Source organism: Chelonia mydas, chromosome 3 (assembly GCF_015237465.2).
Source record: "Chelonia mydas isolate rCheMyd1 chromosome 3, rCheMyd1.pri.v2, whole genome shotgun sequence".
In the NCBI taxonomy this organism is placed as follows: Eukaryota; Metazoa; Chordata; order Testudines; family Cheloniidae; genus Chelonia; species Chelonia mydas.
This window is the reverse complement of record NC_057851.1, coordinates 151,517,374-151,539,981: the sequence shown is the minus strand read 5'-3', so window position 1 is coordinate 151,539,981 and position 22,608 is coordinate 151,517,374. Positions and strand designations below refer to the sequence as shown.

General features: G+C 46.0%; 1 protein-coding gene across 4 annotated transcripts in view; it reads left to right on the top strand.

Annotated features, from left to right (window-relative positions):
- The window catches only part of GALNT14 (polypeptide N-acetylgalactosaminyltransferase 14), a 190,182-nt gene extending 170,578 nt beyond the window's left edge, over positions 1-19,604 (top strand). For all 4 annotated transcript variants that reach the window (XM_037895598.2, XM_037895597.2, XM_043543547.1 and 1 more), the window contains 3 exons: positions 950-1,094; positions 13,226-13,345; positions 14,038-19,604. In XM_037895598.2, coding sequence (XP_037751526.1) covers positions 950-1,094; positions 13,226-13,345; positions 14,038-14,196 — 424 coding nt within the window. In that variant the 3' untranslated portion in view covers positions 14,197-19,604. The remainder of the gene's footprint in view (positions 1-949; positions 1,095-13,225; positions 13,346-14,037) is intronic.
- Positions 19,605-22,608: the final 3,004 nt, after the last annotated feature.

Sequence of the window (22,608 nt, the reverse complement as noted above, 5' to 3'; positions counted from 1 at the left end):
GAAGTTGTTCTCTGCCGGAGGCAACAGCAGATGCCTGAGGGCTGCTGAGCCAGAGCCCATCTCACTCTGTGTCTCAGGTTTTCTGCTAACGTGTGTTTTCTTCGCTACTTTCAACTGGCTCCCCCACAGGCACCAGAAGCCATTGCAGCAATTCCCTCAGTGGCTACCATCAGCCATCTTGGGAAATGGTGCAAAGGATTCTGGAGATGCATCCAGGGACCCACTGGGAGTGATTGAATGTGGAGTCAGAGAGAGAAAAAGACTGAGAGATAGGCCTGGTCTACAGTAAAAAGTTAGGTTGACCCAGCTATGTTGCTCAGAGATGTGAAAACTCTACATCCCAGAGTGACGTAGATAAGCCGACCTATTCCCTGGTATAGAATGCAGTAGGTTGATGGAAGAATTCTGTTGACTTAGCTACCGCCTTTCGGGGTGGTGGATTACCTACGCCAATGAGAGAACCCCTCCCATCAGCCTAGGTAGCGTCTACACTGAAGCCCTAAAGCGGTGCAGCTGTGCTGCTGTAGCATATCACGTGTAGATGAGCTCTTACTGTATAGAGCTTTCTTCATACAAAGAGGCTTTGCACTGAGAGTGAAAGCCTGGTGGGCAGCTGAATTTGAGGTTCCCTCACACTTGTGAGTCAAAGACAGACCTTTAACGGGCACCCAATTTATTTCTGTCTGCTGTGTTTGCCAAATGCCATGCTCTTAGCCTATCGCCTGGAGTGATGCCACGTAGGAAGGCTCTCAGTCCATCATGAGATACCTGTTCTGCAGTGTAAATAGCCATCCTCTACAATACACACAGCGACTCATCACTGTGATGGGCCTTGCAGTTCTTTTGTTTCAGAAACGAACCCATCCAACTAGGTGAACAGCCCCCCCTTTCTCTGAATGCCGGGCATGTCTACAGCAGCAGGTAACATCATCTTGGGTTATTTCCCCAGGATTCCTGAGGAATCATTGTATCAGTCTGGAATGATCCGGCAGAGACAGAGGTGTCTGGAGTCCCAGAAGTCTGAAGATCAGGAGTTCCCCATCCTGAGCTTAAATCCCTGTATCAGCAGCAAAGGTGTGGCAGCAGTGGCACAGGTAACTGTTTTAGGCCTGCCCCTCTAATACCGATGAAAAGAAAGCTGAGCTACACATAGGAGTTCACCTGGGGCTCTTAAAGCTGATCCGTCAGGGGCCCTGAGCCTCCAGTTTATGGGGACAGCTTTGCCCGCATAGTCGGCCGCTGGAAGATTGCCCCCTGCAGGACAATCTCTGTGTGGCACTGAGCTTCTACCACTTCCCGTCCCAGTGGTTGGAAAAAGGGGGTGGGGGTGTGATGAGGAACCCCTGATCATCCCCAGTTGCCAATAAATCAATCAATCAAAATCACTTGGGGCCATTGGCAGCCCCTGTCAATTGCCGCAGCCACCAGGCGACTAGCCCTGCAATCAGACAGCCCCAGAGTCAAGTGAATGCAAAGATGGCCTAAGACCACCTTTGGCCTAACCCGCCTTTCCTGAGCTGCACTGAGCACTCCTCCTCAGCAGCTCAGGTCATCCTGACCTCTCTGCTTTTCACTTGCAATTCAAATGCAGAGATCAGAGGAAGAAAATGAGAACTATAATTTCCCCTCATCTTTGTGACCTATTTACTCCTCTTTCTATTTCAAAATGTACTGAATTGCGATGGTATTTATAACTTCATAGTCTGCATTCATTCAATATTAAATTGCCCATTAAACTAGCAAGAGCTTAATGAGCGTGACCTCATTTATTTTTCAAAATCTCACTGAGAGAAGAAATCTGCAACATCAGTCAGCATGTGTTCTCTGCTCCAGATTCTCAGACACATTAGAATAGGAAGGGTGGTCTTCTGCTGAGGTCTTTGGACTCAGAAGATCTGGGTTTAAATCCTGTCTTTGCCACAGGCTTCCTCTGTGACCTTGGGCAAGTCATTTAATCTCTTCGAGCCTTAGTTCCCCCTCTGTTAAACAGGTATAATACACTTTCCTACTCCACAGAAGTGCTATGAAAATAAGTTCTTTAAGGTCTATGAGGTGCTCAGATACTCCAGTGATGGGAGCTGTAAAAATGGATAGTATGTAACTGTACACCTATTTTGTGCACACAAATGCAATAACTGTACATGTGCAACTCTCACTAGGGCTACGTCTACACTGTGAGCTAGGGGTGTGTCATGGGGAGTATATACCCCATGCTGGCCCTGCAGCCAAGGGGTTAAGGCTGCCTCACAGCAGCTGTGAGAATAAGAGCTGGGAGGCAGAGGGGCAGGGCTGCTGTCAGAGGAGCAAGCAGTCTGGAGAAGGAAACTCCTGCCAGCAAGCTGCTAAGGATCCTTACAGAGTCCACATCCTGAAAAAGGACAACTGGACCAACAGGCTGAAAAACCTACGAAAACCAGGGAAGGTAGGAAGGAGCTCATGGTGCAGCAGGAAGAGTTGTGTAGGCCCAATTCTGCGTATTTGGCTTAAGGGTGCTGAGCTGCAACTCCGTGGAGTGGGCAGTCCTGGGTTCCCCTACTAACCCCTGAGAGACTTAAGAACTGAGGGAAATTCCACCCCTGGATACCAGGACCAGCTGACCCCACCAAGAATAAAGAGAAAACCACATATCCTGGCCAGACTGTGTGAACTCTGGTTCAACACTCTACGCGGCCAGAGGGGGCGCTGTTGCATCAATGCACCAGCCCGCCCGGTGGGATTCCCCTGCTTGTGTACCATACTCATGCTAGCTCTCCTCAGGCTCACACAAGCGTAAGTAGAAGTGTAGCTGAAGTAGCACGGGTAGCAGCAGGGGAGGCACAGCCAACCTGCCACGACCCATGCTGCCATGGCTACACTGCGATTTATGCCGGCTAGTGCGAGTGTGTGTACAAGAGCAGGGGAATCCCACCTCTAGCTTGTAGTGTAGACGTAGCTAGGGTGACCAGATGTCCTGATGTTATCGGAACGGTCCCAATATTTGGGGCTTTGTCTTATATAGGCGTCTATTACCCCACACCCCCGTCCTGATTTGTCACACTTGCTGTCTGGTCACCCTAGACATAGCCTAAGTGTGTGGGGGTTACACATGCAAAGTGGGTAATTAGTCACATAAGTGACCAAAAGTGGCTATATTGCTGCAGAATTACCTAATTTGCATGTGCAAATGAGGGCCGCTGTGGTATATGCATTTAACCTACCTTTCTGCATCTCTAATACAAGCAAAAAGCCTACTTTTCTGTACTGTTAAATAGACAACGGCAAGTCGGATTCCAGGTGTTACCACGGAATTTCTGTGACAGTTTTTATAGTATAATGGTCACATTATCCTGGTTTTAAAAATCTTTGTCTTTTGTCCGCTGCTGTGTAGGTGATCCACACAAACACCAGGGGAAAGGCTTAACTAGAGCTGGCTGAAACATGTTGCGTAACAAATTCTGTCAGAAAATGCGGCCTAGTCAAAACTGGAAGTTTCAATGCATTTTGACGCCATTTTCAAATTTTTCCAATTGGGAAAATCAGAATGAACAATGTTGCTTTGAGCCAACGTTTCAAAATGAAACGCCATTTGCAGTGTCATGGTACTTTTGAATGAAAAATGATAATTTCAACAAATCAAATTAACATTTTTGATCAAAAGGAAACAACATTTTCTAATTAGGAACTTTTCAGAAAATTTCTTGTTCCACAACAGTTTCTGACATTTTCGACTTTCCGCTCTGATTCAAGGTGAAAAATCGTTTCAAAAAGTCAAATTTTCCTGTGGGATGAAAAATCCATTTTTTGTCCAGCTCTAGGACTAACTCTGCAGAAGAACAGTGAAAGTGATGATCCACAAAATAGTAACAACTGCAGGAAGCAAACAGACAAAAATAGAAAAAACTGATTTCCAGTCTCTGGCAATTGTAGTGATCTTAGGTGTTACTTGTAACTAAAGTAGGTAGAGACAAAAATATGATTGTTAAGTTGGCAGTGTTCCTTTAAAGTTTAGATTATCACAAAAATGTTGGAAATTACTCTGTCCCTTAAGGCAATCTGTACACTATGGACCGTGACAGGAGCACAGCTCTACTGTTACAACTGTGCAGCTGTAAGTTTTCCCATGTAGCCACTCTTTGCCCGCAAGAGAGAGCTCTCCTGCCAGCGTAATTAAACCACCCCCAATGAGCAGCGTTAGCTCTGCTGGCAGGAGAGCCTCTCCTGCCGACACAGTGCTGTCCACACTAGCACTTTTGTAGGTGAAACTTATGTCGGTCAGGAGTGTGTTTTTTTCACGCCCCTGACCGACAAACGTTTTACCGACAAAAGTGGTAGTGTACGCAAAGCCCAAATGTGTGCATTGCCATTGGGACTTCCATTAACAGATCACAAAATATAGAATAGGCAGTAATTCAAAATCCTGCTTATGTGCATTTATGACTGTGAAAACAGTGCAGTTCCTGTCAATTATGTCCTATCATCGTTGAGTCCAATCTTGTTTAATCAAAGCTTGATTATTTGGAAAATGGGTTTATCTAAAACAAGGCTGTGTTACCTGATGTGCACCAAATACATTGAAAGGATCCTGTCTCTCCAAGACCTTTCCCCATGAGTATTAGTAGTAGTATATTGGTTACTTATTTGCACTTCCATGGCTCCTTCCATACAATGCTCTCAAAGCCCTTTGCAAACATTAATGAATTAAGAGCCAGAGCCTCGATTGGTATAAACTGATGAAGCTCCATTGACTTCAGTGGATCTAGGAGCGAGGCAGATTTACACCTTTGAGGATCTGGCCTTCATTCACACAACACCCTTCTGATGTAGTTTAGTATAATGCCTATTTTAGAGGTGGAGAAACTGAGGCCCCGCAGATTTGTCACTTGATAATTAAGCCCCTTTGAAAACGATAGCCATGTGTTGATTTGCCACAGTGAATCAGTGGCTGAGCCAGGAGAGTCCAGGCCGCCTCCCTCCTGGTCCCATCCCTCCCTCCCTGCATTGTGGCATTCTCCCCTCTGGTGAGGAAGGTGTGGTATTGCTCCCTGCTGAGTCCAAGGATGCTGTGTGGAGGGAGTTCTGTGGAGCAGGACTAGATGCTGATTTTCCAGGGCTGAGTGTGCTATCTCTACAGTGCTCCCAGCCAGAAGCTTGGTATTTTTCCATCTTGTGTCTCATTTACTAAAGGAATTGTTTGATTTAGCTCTTCACTAGCAAAATGCATTTGGGAGTAAATAATTGATCGTAATTTTGCCCTGGATCCTCTAGGGAAGATGTCACCGGTGATCTTGTGCATTTGTTTTCTGTTGTAACTGAGCATCAGTTGATAGTAGGCTGTGCAGGAACCTTTTTGGAATAGATTTCTGACTCTGGGATTCATTTAATAAATCCATTAATCATTAGCAGTTCCTGGCAGCCTGACATGCTTGAGAAGAAAAATCAGAAGCCCCTTAGGCCTCGATGCACTTGAGCACGGCAGCAGCAGTAGCAAGATGACTGTGCGTTAGGAGAGAGAAGCTGCCGCTCTCCGACAGAACGCTGTGATGCTGCGTCATTGAGTCCTGATGCGAGAGAACTACAGTATGGTGACCTGACGTGGCAGCTGTGTCCCAAAGTTCGCGGTTCACTGCTAGCCACCCGAGGGGAGGACTAGCACTACAAAAACTGTGCATCCACCAAAACTTTCAGGGTCTGAAAAACATCAGAACCATCCCCCATCACAGAGTCTCCCTCCTAAATCCTTGCTCTGCCTCTCAGACTCTCTTCCTCTCTCTGTCCCTCCTTAATGAGCTCCTTGATCTTCCTCCCCGAAGCCTCAATGAACTTGGCCTACTTGCCCAATCCAACCTCACCTGATCAGACTTTTTGATCTTCCCCTTTAATCCCTCCTGGAAAGACTCTTGGTTTCTCAGAGACTCCCTCGTACTTAGGACCTTCTCGGACCACTGAATCCAGGTCCCCAGGATCCTACTGTGATCCTGCTAAATGCAGTGGCCCCAACTCTGAGCTGGGTGCGGGCGGGGGGCAGCAAACATGACTTTAAGACCTCAGTGTTTGCCCCAAGGGAAGCTCTAACTTATTGCAATTTTGAATGAATAGCTGAGAGCAGAGCACTCTGCTCATAGCTCCTCCCTTTCCCAATATGCCCTCTCCCACTCTTGCTGCTTCCCTGCCATTCCCCTACACTGGATACTGCAACGGGGCAGTGCAGGGTCACTGAGTCATGCACTTCCCTACACCAGGTATGTTCACTGGGAACAGTTAGGCCAACTTAACTGTCACTTTATGGTGGATCAGTCACAGCAGAGAGGCAGCAACCTAGTCCAGAATCAGGGCCAACAGGTGAGGGGTGTTAAGGCAGCATCTACCTACTGAACACATGCTGTGGCTTATGTGGCAAAATAGGGACTGGAGAGCTAATAGAAGTGTTGAGACCAGCTCTCCCTTCACCTCACTTGACTGCATTGGAATATTCAACACATCTTCTAAAGTGGCCCCAGTGAGGCTCTTGGCATTTAATATCAGCCTTCCTGGGCAATTGCAAATAAAGGCTAGTACTTTAAAGGTGTGGCCTTAGATGGGCTTGGTAGAGGGTAGCACACAAAGGATTCATAGAATTGTAGGACTGGCAGGGACCTTGAGAGGTCATCTAGTCCAGTCCCCTGCACTCATGGCAGGACTAAATATTATCATTCTAGACCATCCCTGACAGGAGTTTGTCTAACCTACTCCTAAAAATCTCTAATGATGGAGATTCCACAACCTCCCCCTAGGCAATTTATTAAGTATGCTATTGCACTGCCCCTGGTCTGGCCATGAGAGCTTTTTAAAACACATAAAAAATCAAGCTGCTCACTGCCCTGGGAGACAGTGTAATGTAATAGTTAGAGTAGGTGACTGGAAGTCAGTCGACCCCGGGAGTTCTCGACCCTGTTCCAGCGCTGGTGCCCTAAGTGATATTAGTTGAGACATGTCACCTCTCTTGTACCTCAGCTTCCCAGTTTGTAAGATGGAGATGATAATACCTACCTCAGCAGGGCATGAGAAAAGCTGATCAACTAATAGCAGTGAGGCACATTGAGAGCCTTAGATGGAAGGGACTATAGAATGCTAATTATAATGTTACATTGAGTTATTAATTATTAATAAACTGAGATCACCCCAGGTTTCTCCAGCAATTATTTGCTTTAACCCTTCCTTACCTTGTTCCTTCTCCAGCCTCAGGGCACAGCTGCGCTCTTATATCTCAAAGGTAGAACCTCGCTAGGCTTCCCGCATTATCTAGGGCTTCCAGCTGGCTGCTCTCTGATTGGCTGAGACGAGTTCTTTTTATATGTCAACCAGCCTACACTAAGCCGAAGGTGCCGATTTAAAACCATGTCGTTAATTCATAACGATGCTGAGTAGCAGTGACAGATGCCTCCTTGAATGATGTTAAAGCTTTGAAAAATAGTCCCAAGCCTCAGCTGGAGTTAGCATAGCTGGGATTTCAGAGGAAAGCATTTAGCACATGGGGGGCGTTGCCATTTATTGTGATCAGCTGGTGACCCTCTCTGCTCTATCCAGCCCCATTCCCCTTTCCCTCCTCCCGCCCCCCCAGCCACTAGCAGACACAATTCCACCACCTTGTAACAAGAGGCTGGCTTGTCTTTGAAAAGCTGTAACTGTAATCTCTGCATCACCTCATGTCTACTGTCACATCCTATCCGTGGTAGGCCTTCAGCCTGCAGAGTGGCCTCTTCTGGACAATCTGCTGCCTTTACATCTGGTACACTCTATGGGGACTCCCCTGGATCAGAGCTATCCCAGAACGGTCTGCGCACCTCCAGCCCTAGATCATATGAGAGTTGAAGCTTGTACTCAGCCCTACGGTGTACCTACCTTTACCTGATCCATTAAGAACCTGAGGAAAGATAACATGTCTGTTGTGAAGAGGAAGTAGGTACACTTACCTGAAATGATCCAAACAAGGGTTGAATGGGATAAAATAAGAACCCACATGGGCCTTTGCCCCCACCCACCCCATATTTCAAAGCAAAGCATCTTGCAGGTTTAGAAGTGTTCAGTTCACTTTGTTTTTCCAGTATTTTTCCTTTTCTTGTACCTTGTCAGCACTAGGGCTGAAAGTGAAAGTGCCATAATGCCACGAGAGAAGCAGTTCCCAAAGAGTCTGTTTTTTTTTTTTTTTAGTTGACTTCAGCTCAGGCTGTGGGAGATCATCAGTTCTAAAAAGTCCGGCGCATGGTGTTGTCTTGAGATTTCCCACCTGATATTCAGATAGTTCAGAGGGGCCTCTGAACATTTACGCCCTTCTCTGAGCTTAAATCAGCCTCTATACCAGATGACTGAAGCATAGCTAATGCAATGCCGATTTTTAAAAATAGCTCCAGAGACAGTCCCAGCAATTATGGCCTGGTGAACCTCTCTTCAGTGTCAGGCAAACTGGTTGAAACTATAGTAAAGAACAGAATTATCAGACACACAGATGAACACCATACGTTGGGGAAGAGTCAACGGGGCTCTTGTAAAGAAAAAAAAATGCCTTACCAATCTATTAGAATTCTTTGAGGGGGTCCACAAACACGTGGAGAAGGGTGATCAACTAGCTCCAGTAGCCTTGGAGTTTCAGAAAGCCTTTGACAAGATCCCTCACCAAAGACTTTTAAGCAAAATAAGCAGTCATGGGATAAGAGGGAAGGTCCTCTCATGGATCAATACCTGGTTAAAGATAGAAAACAAAGGATAGGAATAAACAGTCAGTTTTCACAGTGGAGAGAGGTAGATAGTGGGATCCCCTAAAGATCTGTACTGGAACCACTGCTATTCAACATATTCCTAAATGATCTGGAAAAAAAGGGGTAAACAGTGAGGTGGCTAAATTTGCAGATGATACAAAATTACTCAAGATAGTTAAGTCCAAAGCTGACTGCAAAGAGTTATAAAGGTATTTCACTGTACTGGGTGACTAGGCAACAAAATGGCAGATGAAATTCAATGTTGATAAATGCAAAGTAATGTACATTGGAAAACATAATCCCAACTGTACATACAAAATGATGGGGTCTAAATTAGCTGTTGCCACTTCAGAAAGAGATCTCGGAGTCACTGTGGATAGTTTTCTGAAATCATCTGCTCACAGTGGTGAAAAAAGCTCATCAGCAGCAGTGAAAAAAGCTAACAGGATGTTAGGAACCATTAGGAAAAGGATAGATAATAAGACAGAAAATATCATAATGCAAATATATAAATCCATAATATGCCTGCACCTTCACTACTACATGCAGTTCTGGTAACCGCATCTCAAAAATGATATATTAGAATTGGAAAAGGGCAACAAAATGATTAGGGGTATGGAACAGCATCCGTATGAGGAGAGATTAAAAAACCCGGGACTGTTCAGCTTTGAAAAGAGACGACGAGGGGGGATGTGATAGAGGGCTGTAAAATCATGACTGGTGTGGAGAAAATGAATAAGGAAGTGTGATTTATTCTTTCATATAACACAAGAACCAGGGGTCACCTACTGAAATTAATAGGAAGCAGGTTTAAAACAAACATAGAGAAGTACTTCTGCATGCAGTGCACAGTCAACCTGTGGCATTCGTTGCCAGAGGATGTTGTGAAGGCCAGAAGAATAACTGGGATCAAAAAAAGAATTAGATAAGTTCATAGAGGACAGGTCCATCAGTGGCCGTTAGCCAAGATGGTCAGGGATGCAACCCCATGCTCTGGGTGTCCCTAAGCATCTGACTGCCAGAAGCTGGGACTGGATGATAGGGGATGGATCACTCAATAATTGCCCTGTTCTGTTCATTCCCTCTGAAGCAGCTGGCTCCAGCCACTGTTGGAAGATAGGATATTGGGTGAGATGGACCATTGGTCTGATCCAGTATGAGCATTCTTATGTTCTCCCATTACCAATCCAATCCTTAAGAAAGGGGGCTTGGGTCATGATGACTTTGAAACTGGTTCTTATTGCCCCTCTCCTTCCCCCATCACAGTTTCGAACCGGTTGAGGATTCCCTATTGTGTTGCTACCGTATAAACCTGCTTATAAAGGGCTCATGTCTACTGCCTTACAATGAGTAGTAGATGAGAATCTCAACACAGGGGTCACCCTTTCCATACTGCTAAATGGGAGGATGGTCCCATTTAGAGGGGAGGTGTGTATAGGGGGGGTTGTAGTATAGAAAGGAGCTCCTGATGTCTCACTGGAATAGTACATTTTTCTAGTAGTCCAGTTGAAGCCAATGGGGCTACTTGTTTAGTAAGATAATACCTTGTGAATCAGTGCTGGCCCAGAGCAATGAGCTGGAGGTGCAAAGTTAACTTCCCCCAGAGTTAGGCACGTTCAGAGCCATGGTTTGGGCTTGGGCCCCCCTTTATTTAAAAGGAGAATTGGTTAAGAGGGTGACATCAATTTTCAGAGCAGTTTATGGGAGGTACAGGCATCAAGAACGGGTGTTGGATTTGGCCCCGGGGGGCTTGATTCTTGACAGATGCGGGACTAATCTGGTGCACAGGTTCCCAGGCTGGGCGCTTGCACAGCAGCTGACAGCACGAACTGTAGAATGGTTGGAATTCGACAGCTGTAAGATGAGGCGAACTCTGACAAAGAAAAATGAGCTGCCGCAAGGCCCTTTGGGCGCAGTATACATCTCCAGACTGCATGCTGCTTGCTTGTGCTGAAATCCTGGGCAGCCCATGTGAGCAGCTAGCTTTGATTTCTGGTAGAAGATAGTGGATGCTGGTCCTAAGAAGCACAGAAAAGTGAGACAAAGTGTAAAGTCTTTGTAGGTTTGGGCCTTTTGTACAATGCACTTTTTCCTTTTTAGTTGGCTAAACGCCGAGATCAAACAGAATTTGTATGCCCAAGAGCTAAAAGCCTGTTGCTGTCTATCTTCGTATCAAAGGGGTTAGAACTGCTGACCATATTGTGTTGCACTGTTGGGGGCAGAAGGTGTTCTCTCTCTCTAATAATGCAAAATAATGCGGCCTGAAACCTTTACAAATCAAAGTCAATGGGAGCTGCAGGCGCTGAGCACCTCTGAAAATCAGGCCATTCATTCTCCATTAATTCCCTTCACATTAACAAAGCATTGCAGGGCTTTGTGAAGCAGCCTTTCCATCTTCCAGTACCAGCCTGGAAGTCACTGCTCCAAGCCCTGGAGGCTTCTCCACTGACCCACCCCAGTCTAGCTCCTCTCATATACTGGGTCATCTGTTAACAGCTGCAGCTCCTCCCTGCTTCTCTCTAAGTTAGCATCAGCTCCCTCCCACCTCTCCTGTCTTGTTGCCTGCTTCCTTAGAGGTTTCCTTGCCTCTCTCATTGCTTCTGACTTACAGCTGCCTCCTAATTCCTTTTGTCAGCCCCTCCCCTGCCACTGCTGACTCCCCCACTACTACGGCTGCCCCATCCTCCAGCTTCCCCCTGGAGTTATTTGACCTGTGCTCTTCCACTTCATGTCCTCCAGCTCCTTCCCCTGGCTGGTGACTACACCCTTAGGAACCAGTCCCTTCCCCCGCTACCAACCCCTCTCAGCAACCCACTTCCAGTTGCTGCTGATTTCCCTTCTCTTCACCCTCCTTGTCTCTCAATGTTTTAAAAAGCTGGTTAATGAGGAATACTCAATGAGGATTGAGCCTAGTGTAAAGTTAGAAGCAAAGAATGTGCCCATTGAGTTACTCTATCCAGTTATAGTGCAGAATGGTGGACTACTTCCCACCAGCTCTCACCCGATCAGCGCACACATGCGTGGAACAAAGCCATCCCTGCCTGGACAGTTTCAGACTTAGACTTTAGAGTCAGAAGGGACCATTGTGATCATCTAGTCTGACCTCCTGCACATTGCAGGCCACAGAACCTCACCCACCCACTCCTGTAATAGACCCCTAACCTCTAGCTGAGTTACTGAAGTCCTGAAATCATGGTTTAAAGGCTTCAAGTTACATAGGATTCACCATTTACTCTAGTTTAAACCTGCAAGTGCCCCATGCCCCATGCTGCAGAGGAAGGTGAAAAACCTCCAGGGTTTCTGCCAATCTGACACAGGGGAAAATTCCTTCCTGACCCCAGATATGGTGATCAGTTAGACCCTGAGCATGTGGGTGAGACGTTGCAGGATGTACGCCTGGTTAACATATACATAGAGGCAAGCAATGGATGAGACATGAATAGAAGGAACCCTTCCCAGAGAGGGAAACATTCCTGGGAGAAAGCTTGCCAAAAAACAGTGGGGGGGCATTAATGGGGCAATAACTACTAGCAGACTCAACTCTCCCCTCTGTGGATACCCATTGAAGCCAACAGGAATTCCTCCTGAATAGGAGGGGGAGCACCACCCAGCCCAGGCATCTCACACGCATATTACTATTACTATCTATTTGGCCATCATGAAACAGGTCGCCATTGTGCTAGGTGCTGTACAGACATAACAAAGAGACAGTCCCTGCGCTAAATAACTTACAATGTAAGTAGAAGATGAGAGACCACAGGTGTCTACAACAAGCAGATGGGGTGGGGGGACCACAGGGAAGCTATAAGGCGATTCTGATCAGTATGAATGACATGGTGGCAGCACCCAATAGCTAGTTAATAATATGTGTGACCGCTTCAAACATTTGGGGCTCCCTTCTGCACCATTGGCATCAGGGGGAGTTTGGCCATTGAACTGTATGGGAGCTGGATCACACCCCAGGTGACTAGCAAAAGCTACTACACGTCATGTCCTCCTCCTCCCCCCCAACCACACCACAGGGGAAGCATCCACAGGAGAGGGCACCATTTCTGTCTCTCTTCCCCTACTGAGAGAAGGGATCATCTTTTCTACCACTATTGTCCTCACCCCTCATTCTCTTTGAGTCCCTCCCCTCACAGGGCCTTTTCCCAGCAGCTCTCTCCAGGTCTTGAGACTCTCCCTTTGGCTTATGCAGATGTGGATTCCCAAATTCATGATGCACGCTCTCAAGAATCTGCAGCTATGGTGCCCCCATGTGCCCAAATGGACTGGCTCTGCCCTGCCAATCGTTGGTGTAGTGGTAACAAAGTAGTAGGTAAACTAACTGAAATGACACTCCCTAGTCCCTAAATGAGAAGTCCCTACTGCTACGAATGCCAATGGGATTTTAGCCATTGATTTAAAAGGGATCAGGCTCTGGGCCAAACTGTTTCGTTTCCACCTTTCAAGGTGAAAGGATGCTAAAACAATGAGTTTGATTTTGTCCTGGTCTCTCCTCTCTCTCCTCTCAGGAATGGGCATACACATACAACCATCAGGTCCGCCAGCAGCAGCTCTGCTGGTCAGTGTACACCCTCTTCCCCGGCTCCCAAGTGCTGCTGTCCCCCTGCAAAGAAGGTGACGGCAAACAGGTGAGTCTTTGATTGATCTGTTGCTGTCTTTGACAGCCCTGGAGGCTGGAGTCCTGTTTATCCCCAGAGCAGGTACAGCACTGGCGATGGCAGTATAAGCTTCCCCCACATCATCCCACCAGTGTGTTCTGGATCCTGGAGATACAGCTGCTAGCGGCACTGGAGTCTCTATGGCCCATTCAATCCTTGGCCTCTCAGCCGAGTGTGTCAGTGAGCATGACTCTTGGCCATGAGGACATTTCCCATTAGAAACCCAACAGGAACCAGCAGCTCATTGCACACAGGCTGCCAGCCAGCCATCAGATGCTACCATGTCTCAGGAGTTAATGTCCTGGGTGGTGTTTGAACCACAGAGCTAGAGGAGAAAACCTGTGCTGATGTATTATTTTTTGAAGCCTGGAGGCTAGGAAGAGGCTACCACCTAACATGCCTACTGCTGACAAGGATTGCGGAGTGTCCTCAGTGACTTCAGTGGGAGCTGTGGGTGCTCAGCACCTCCTAGGACCAGGGCAAACAGAATTGAATATGATTTCCTTGTTCAAATATCTTCTGCCCTCTCCTGGTACTTGCTGCAGCTTGGGTGGAGCCAGCAGTATATCTAAAGGGTGATTATTGTTATACAGCTGTTGATACTGCTAGCGCCATCCCTTGAGGCCTCGCTCATATCCCTCTTCCCGTGTCTCCCTGCACAGCGATGGGGTAAAGTTGGTTCTCATATTGAGCACATGGCCTCGCGCCTCTGCCTGGACACTGAAATGATGGGGGACACCAACGAGAGCACCAGAGAGCTCGTCATCAACCCTTGTGAGAGCACAGCCATGAGTCAGCGCTGGGACATGGTGATGTCCTGACCGCCTGTCATCGAGCAAAACCAGCCACAAGGGCTTCATCGGAAGCAGCCATGGCACACAGCAGAGGCTGTTGGGAACTCAACAGCAAAACCATTGGGCGCCCTTGTTCATTGTGAGGTGGGAGCCAGAGAAAAAAAGGGTTAGGCCGGGGAGCTCCAGGTTGAAGAAGGGATGTCAGCTGTGAGACCTGCAGTTAGTGGCCAGTTGGGGTTATAGAGTCAATGAGTAAGAACCGCACACAACCAATCCCTAAATGTCTTTCAATAACACTGAGTCCCGGCTGAGGCCTGAGGACGGCCCTACTGAAATACGGTGTGTACAGTATTTATTGTTTTACTGCAAAGATGGAAACTTTGGTGGAAGAGCCTTGGAGAGAAAGTGGAGACAAGTGTCTAGTTGGCTGCGTAGGTGGCGGGGAGGCTGGTGGGTGGGGAAAGGAGATGCTAAAGGGAAACAAAAATGGTTGCCTGGGGGATGAGCGGAAAATGCCAAGTAATCCTTGCACTGTTCATGGATGTGAATGAGCCTGTCTTCTGCAGGCAGCTAGAATGACGCTATATTGCACGTTCTCCTTTGTATATAGTCTGTACACATGGCGTACAGAGAGCCCATGCTGTCATCTGGTGCGTGTGACCAGAATCAAGATGACGGAGGGTTTGCACCGCTCTCCAGGCATGGAACCCAGCAAACAATGCCGTGGGGGCCAAACGTCTGAGTGCGCTAAATCTACAAACTCTTCTGATGACGTGAGGGGAGCAATAACACTGTTACGTCTCCTGTCTGAATGGCTCGGGCAAGCCAAGATAATTGAGTATTCCTCATTAACCTCAATACATGTCTCGTGTTTCACACCTGGCATAACTCAAATGTCCACACTATGTCACCCAAGTAATATTTTACTATTTGAAGATAATTGTGCCATATTTGCGTTTTCCAATCTGCTTAATACAAAAGCTGGTGCTAGCACAAGACCCTGGGCCCTGAGGGGATGGGTCTTCCTTCTGCATGGTACAGATGAAGGTGGGGGTCACCCAGAGGACTGTTGTAGAGAGCAGAAGAGAGGAAAACCACCCCAATGTAGTTGCTGCCTCCCAGAATGTGAGTGGTTAAGGAAGGATTTGGGATTCCCCCAGCTGCATCACTGAGCAGAAAGCCCCAACTCAGGAGATCCCTGAGGGTTCTCTCTCCCCTGTGGTCATTAGTGCTCCTGGACATGATAGAGGTAACGTGTTTAGGTTCCAGAAAGCAGGCATTGGCCAGATGTAAAATGCCAAGATAATGGTTGTGTGGGGTGAAGGGATTCAGTGGGAGAGGGAAGTGGAGACCCCAGGATGCGAAGTTGAGGGGAAACGGTCCTTTCTGAGCTGGTCTTCAGGCTAGGTCCCAGCATAGCAAAAGGGAATGGTGGGGAGTAGGACTTTCCAACAGCATGGGAATCACCAAGACATTCCACATAGGGCCCCGCATACATGTCTTCTGAGAACAACGCTGGGTGGGATTTTCAAAAGGGCCTAAGTGACTTGAAAGTCAGTGAGATTTGTGCTCCTGAATCATGTAAGCTCCTACAAAAGTCCCATCCTCTGTGCCGGTTTCAAACCTGTGACCTGGAGGTGAAGCACCCCCTTATCCAGTTTACCTAGCCCACCTTCTTGGATATAGTGCTAGGGATAGGCTTCCTCTACACTAGCTTCTCCCATCAGTGCATGGAGGGAGTCATGCATGTAAATCACCTGGACATCAAGCGCAGCACCAGCATAGCTATTGTTATTTACAAACGGTCCCAGGCTATAAATGCTTTTCCATCTGCTGCAGACTAGGTTACTAATCAAATATGCCACCATGGTGTGAACCTCAAGGACTTGAATTGTGAAAGGGTTAAAGGAAGCCGTCATTTCACAGCAGTGCATTGCACCATTTTCATTGCTTAGCTTTCCGGTGGGAAACAGTACAATTAAAAATAGAACAGGGGAAAAAAGAAACCCCAATTCGCAAAGCTGTCAATGACCTTGCTGGTTACCTTATTTAATTGAGCCAGTGACTATCATAACTGCTTTTCCCACTGCAAATGACAAGCAGGCTGTAATAATTTACCGTCTAATAGTGATGGGAGGGCCCAAGAGGTAAAGCAGCTCTCAAATGCTTGGATTTTACCTTGAGCAAACCTGTGTCGTGTTTGCACTGTGATACCTTGATGCTGCATCATTTCTGCTCCCTGCAAAATAAGCAGGCAAAATGCTGTCTTTGCCATTTTTGTTAAGAACTCCTGCCGCTGCTCTCCACCGTTCTCCAGGCATTCGATTAACAACTTGACTTTGGGTCTAAATCTGGAATTCTCTGCTTTAGCAGGTTTGCTCCCACCCAGAACTGGGTGAATAAACTATTGTGCAAATAACAAATCATTTCCCACCTTGGGTTCAAAACATCCATGTTGCTGATGGCCAAAACCAGTGTTTTGGACAATAAACCCTGTTTTTCACCTTAGCAGAAAATCAAAGCGCTACCTCACTGCACAAGTGCACAGGTGTATGTGTATATATGTGTCTTCGTGTACATGTGTCCATTTATGTGTCAGTACATATGTGTGCATGCACCTGCATTTGTGCATAGATGTGAAGTGTATGTGCATTTGTACGTACATAGGTGTGCATGTGCATTTATGTCTAGGTATGTAAATGTATGTTAGAAGAAGCTCTTGGTTCAAATTCACTTCACTTCCCTGATATGGTGAGGTAGATCTGAATACTATTCCAGGGGTCTAACCCTCTGGGCCAAGTCAGGTTTGTAGAAGGCGCTAATTGCAGTGCAGCTGCTGTGAGATGGTTGGGGGCAGGAGACAGCGAGCATAAAGATAGGCTCTGCAGCCCCTGTGACCGTGGAGCTGTGCCACACAGGTGCTCCATCAGGCACCCCTGAGAAGGCTTGGCACAGATAAGTTGGACGTAGGTGTGGTGGGTGGCTGTGGAATTGCAACAACACATCAGCCAGCCCTCCACCCACCTAGTGCAGGCACAGCAGCTGCAAAGTATGTTGCAGTGATGAGGCAGCAGAAGCAACCACAGAGCAGCCTGGAAGGATGAGTCCATCCCCCGTGTCCACCATGCAGCCCTTTATCTGAAGCCTGTTTCGTGGCCCAGCGCGCGAGATCAGCAACATATTTAGAGCAATGTCAGCGCGACTCCCATGACACTCAATATGAGCAGTCATGCAGCTCTCCAGCACTTTGCGAATGTTCTCTTTACTGCCCTCACGAAAAGCCTTGCTTTGGGTGTCAGGAGAAAAGCAAGCGTTGGTGAAATCCAACTCAGCCCCACAGGTTTAATTATCTTGTTAAAATATTCTGGCTACAGATTAACTTGCTTTTTTAATGTTTGTTTTTTCCCCTTCATATTTATTACGATTCCACCTGCCATAAACTGGGAGCTGGGAGACCGTTGACAAGGTGTCTAAATAGGCTGTAATATTTATACCTCTGTGCTCTCAGCAGCAATGCTATTTGGCAGCTTTTTACACTGATCGAGGAAGAGAAGATAAGGTTCTAATCCTGGCTGGGCTTGTGACCTTTGGGTAAGTCACTTGTCCTTGTGCCTGAGTGGAAGCCGTCTGGAAAATTGGATCCAAAGCAGGAAACTCAGAGAAGGACACAGACTTCTGCTGCTTTTAAAATGAGCTACCCTGGGTGAACAAGTTATGTTAACAATATAATTATAAAATATATTGATGTCCTAATGAGAGCTAATCTGAAAGATGGTGTGAAGTGCGGAACCAAACACTCCCCACCTCCCCAAGATCGTCATTTGGTTCCCCTGATTTCAGGCCATTTTGCCTTCACCTCCTGTCAGTAGCATAGCAATGGAGTTTAAGGTTAAGAGCAGTGGCTGAAACACCAATTTTACTCAGTTGTTGGGGAAAATAAATGGAAAGTGAATTTGTAACTCAGAAATGAAGGGGCTACACAGGAACTCTGACTTGAAGATTTATGATTATCCAGTCATGGAAAAGACCTAACATGGAGTGGGCATGTGGTCCAGAGGAAATGTGCTGAGTTCTCATCCTGCTTCTTCCACTAGTTGCAGTAGTGGTTTCAGTGCGGACTCAGTTCCCCCATCTGTAAAATAGGAATAATACATACCTATCTCACACAGGTTTTGCGAGACTTAGTTAATGATTGTAAAGTGCTTTGAACTGGTGGAGTGCCAAGTGTTATTATTTATTATACCATATGTTGGCAGCCACCCCCTTGCCCAGCACACTAAAGACTATACGAGCAAACTTCAGAGCTAAAGTATGCTAATCTCTATAGCTTGAGCTAAGGAGCCAGGCTCTATTGCTGTAACAGACTCACATCCTTTATGGATCAGACAGATAAACCACTGGCCACAGGGGTACAATGAGGAGCCACCCTAGGTGTTTTGCCCCCCCCCAAAAGCCAAGTGATACGGCACCCCCTGGAAGTTGCCACCGAGCGCAGCTGCCCTCGTAGCGTGCCCCTAGAACTACCCCTAGTTACAATAGGACTCATGTGTCCTATCAAATTTAACCTGCCCCATTCATATTTTGGACATTGACTATTCAGACATCAAACTACAGACCAAGAATTATTCATAGGTATTATAAAGAAAACAATTGTAATAACAAATTCAAGAGAATCATGAACTGCTCAAGGTAAGGGTCAATTCACAACTAGCAAAAGAAGCTAAAGCTTATTTTTCTGGTTAAGTTATTCTTAATTATGTTCTCAGCTCCGGTTTCAATGTTATCTACACAGAGAGTTTTACACAATGTTTAGTCCATCAGCTGTTGGGTTCATTAATACCGGAACACGTGCAGGTAGGTTAAACCAGTGATACTCTGACAGAGACTTGGGAGCCACAAGTGGCTCTTTTCAGCACATGATATTAAAACATTGTGTGATTTAATTATTAATCAATCAGGATGCTTTTATGTTAATAGCCAATTGTCGAATACTTGGTCAGTCATTTTGCTGTGAGAATTATACGTATCTAAATAGTAAATGAATCAATGAATTGACACTACTGTGGCTCTTGGGGGTAATGCTGATCATTAATTTGGCTCCTGAAAGAGTGAGGTCTAAGTATCACTGAATTAAACTGAAGCCCAAGGGGACAACTTTAATGGAGTTAGAATTTCCATGTCTGCTGTGTTATTGGATAGAAGTGCCTAGGAACCATTTAAGAGTAAAACATTGTCACAGTTGATGGTTTGCACATGCTTTCTAATTGAGTCTAATTAAAATCTGGATTAGGCTGAAGATGGAGGTGCTCTTGAGCTGCTGGGATGTTTGCTGGTAAGACTGCTGCTTTTTCTCTCTAGCTTCTTTACATCTTTGGTGTTAAATAACAGCTAGCCCTATTAAAGAAGTCCAAATTGGTGCTTTGTGATTGACAAAAGCTATGGTCTGCATTCATGGATATGTTTGTTCAAACCCCCTTTCAAAAATCCCCTCCACCAAACGCACACCTTTTCTTTATATATATATCGCCATGCTAACTGATGTCTCCCTCTGTATGTAATACACATACGCAGCCATGTAGTAGATTTGAGTGAAAAATGTTCATGTAAATACATCACTTCTGAATCTAGTTGTGCCAAAAAAGAAAAAAAAACACACAATTTCATATAAAACAAGTATTTAAAGGGAGGACAGTGTCAGGTCAGGTCTGGTCCCAAGTTAATAGCGTTCTGAAACCCTAACTCCAACAGAAATATTTTTTTCTGGGGAATAAAATTCAGTGGAAACGGATGTTAGGTTATGCTAAACAAACCTCCTCCTGTTTTCTTTGCAGCCCCAATGCTGTAGCCTTGAGCTAGGATATGAAAACCTAAAAGTAAAATTGGTTCTAAACAAAAAAAAACTGACTAGTTCATTTCCATTGGTCAGATTGAGAGACGTGCAAAAAAAATGTACAACTCACATCAAAACAAAACGTTAAAAATAGCATAGTTTTAATAATTCCAGTAACACAGGTCAAAGGTTTGTTTTCTTTTTAAATGTAGCATTTCACCTGCCAGCATTAATTTCGCACTTATTCGTGCACAAGCTTTCCATCTGCTCCGGCTGTAACTGGCCTTCATCTTACACAACTGATTGGCAGCTTATTACAGATGGGTGAAACTCAGTGGTTTGTGTTGGCAGAGCTGTAACCTGCATTTCAGGTAACACTCTCAGGGGGTGAGGGGTATCTTGATTGCCTCAGTTCCCTAGGGGGCAGGTAGGGTCAGCTGCAATCTGTCCCTGTAGCTGTGGATTGAAATCATTTTCACCTGAAGCCAAAATTCAGTCCTGATTTAGCCCTCTCACGGTCAAAATGAACTTGGCCCAAGTTCCAGGTTTGTAATGAAACTCCAATTCTACTGGATTTGGGGTTTTGGTCTGCATTGCAATGCCTCCATTCTTAAAGGTACAGTATGTTTGCATCACACTTTAATCATGCATTACTGAGCATGCTGCAAACAGACTGTGGCCAATGAGACATGATCTGAACAATGAAAGCCCCCCAAGTGTCTCTTTGTGCCTCTTTGCAGAGGAAGCTCGGTAATGCAGCTCCTCATCTCAGCTTTGTAGAAATGATCCATGCCTGTTCAGATGACAGTTTCCAGTATCTTTAATGATGTATTTTAACCCCTAGCGTTGTGGGGGTGAAAACCCAAACCTTGATCTGAGCACAGCAGTGTGTGGACATGCACTTTACACATTCAGGCTACACAGCACTGCATCCCCACTGCTTAACACATTTGCAATGGATCTTTAGCTTGAAAGATCACAGCCATTGTAACTTGAAATTGATTTTTCCTTTGCGGAGAGACGTTTGAAGCAAAAAACAATTTGGTTTGTATAAAATACATTAGCTATAAGAAGATATCCCTCGGAGTGCACGGGATCACCTTTGAAACTGTTTTCACCCTAGCATGAATAACAAGTTGCACAATAAAGGGAATTTCTTACAGCCGATCTGATCTCTACCCATCCGTGAGCCAACTCTGAAACGAGATGCGTCTATTTGCTCTGATTCAGAACTTCGGTGTCATATTTCCTGATCTTGTTACAAAGACTCCCGATGTCTGGTGTGACAACCCAGAGGATGTGGAGGTTTAACCATAGCAAACCAGCAAACTGAGACAAGCGCAACTCTGTAACCTCTTCTCATGATCAGAAGCTAGGTCCAGAAAGCTCGGTCTAAACTGCTAGAAATCATTTGAGAAAGACTCTGATAAGCAGCAACTAAGGAGGGGCATGTGCACACCCTGCTTTTCTCCCACTTGGGTTTGTGCAGTCTTCTCCTATCTGCCTTTGCCTTTTCCCTCCTCCGGTCTGTCCAAAAGGCTGCTGTTAAAGCCATCTTCCTCCTCCCACCCTTTTTGAATCCCTCCACTGGCCTCCTAGATTTTAACATATCTGATTCAACTTCTTCCTTGGTGCAAGTCTCTGCATAACCTGTCCCCATCTATCTCTGTTCTCACCTCTCGCTTCCCATTCTCTTATCACACTTCTCCAGCTTTCTTCTTTCCCCTCTCAGCTTTGTATCTTCTATCTTTGTACCATGCTATCTCCTACACATGGAATGATCCCTCCCCTCATTCACCAAGCGAACACACCCTCCTCCAGCAATCCCTTGTCTTCAAGTAGGCCTTCCTCCCTTGAGTTCATCGCAACTCCACAGGGCCTCTTCTGATTCCTTCTTCTGCCTTGTTGCCCTGTGTCTTGTCTTGTTTGTTTGTGAGGTCTTTGAGGGCAAGGAATGTGTGGTTTTATCTCTGTTTGTAGAGTTCAGTTGAAATTTACTAACCCACATAGCTGTTGACAACAACTATTATTTATTAAACATTTATCTGAAAGGTCTAGTGCCCAGGAGGGAGAAGAAACATGTATGGTGGTTCAAGGCACCATAGCTAGGAGCAACTGGATGAAAAGAGGGTCCTTAACCGGACTTGTCTTTCTGCAGTGGCAAATAATAGCCGGTACAATTTTGAAAGGTGTAAATAGCTCTAGCTATCCAGGCTGGGAGCTAAAAGACAGGCCCTATATAACTCGCAGAGTCAGTCTGAGGCAAAGCTGGGATTAAAAGCCAAGTCTTCAGAGTCCCAGTAATGTGTGAGATTGCTCTTTATTTCCTAGTCTGGCCTCTGAGGGAAAGGAGCTTTTTGTGAAACACAAAGACCTCTACTCATTAACTGTAAAAGCACAGGGGCATACAGAGAATTACTCCCAGCGAGCTGCTTTTGAGTGTACTGTGAATGTTAGGCAGGCAAATGGGAGTTTTGCCTGAGTAAGGACTTGGGGATCTGGCCCATGGTTTTTCAAGGTAGCTCTGGTATATAAATCCATTTATTTGTTCACATGGAAGGTGCCACAGCCACGGCCCAAGGAACAGAGTTCCTCTATTGATCAGCCGC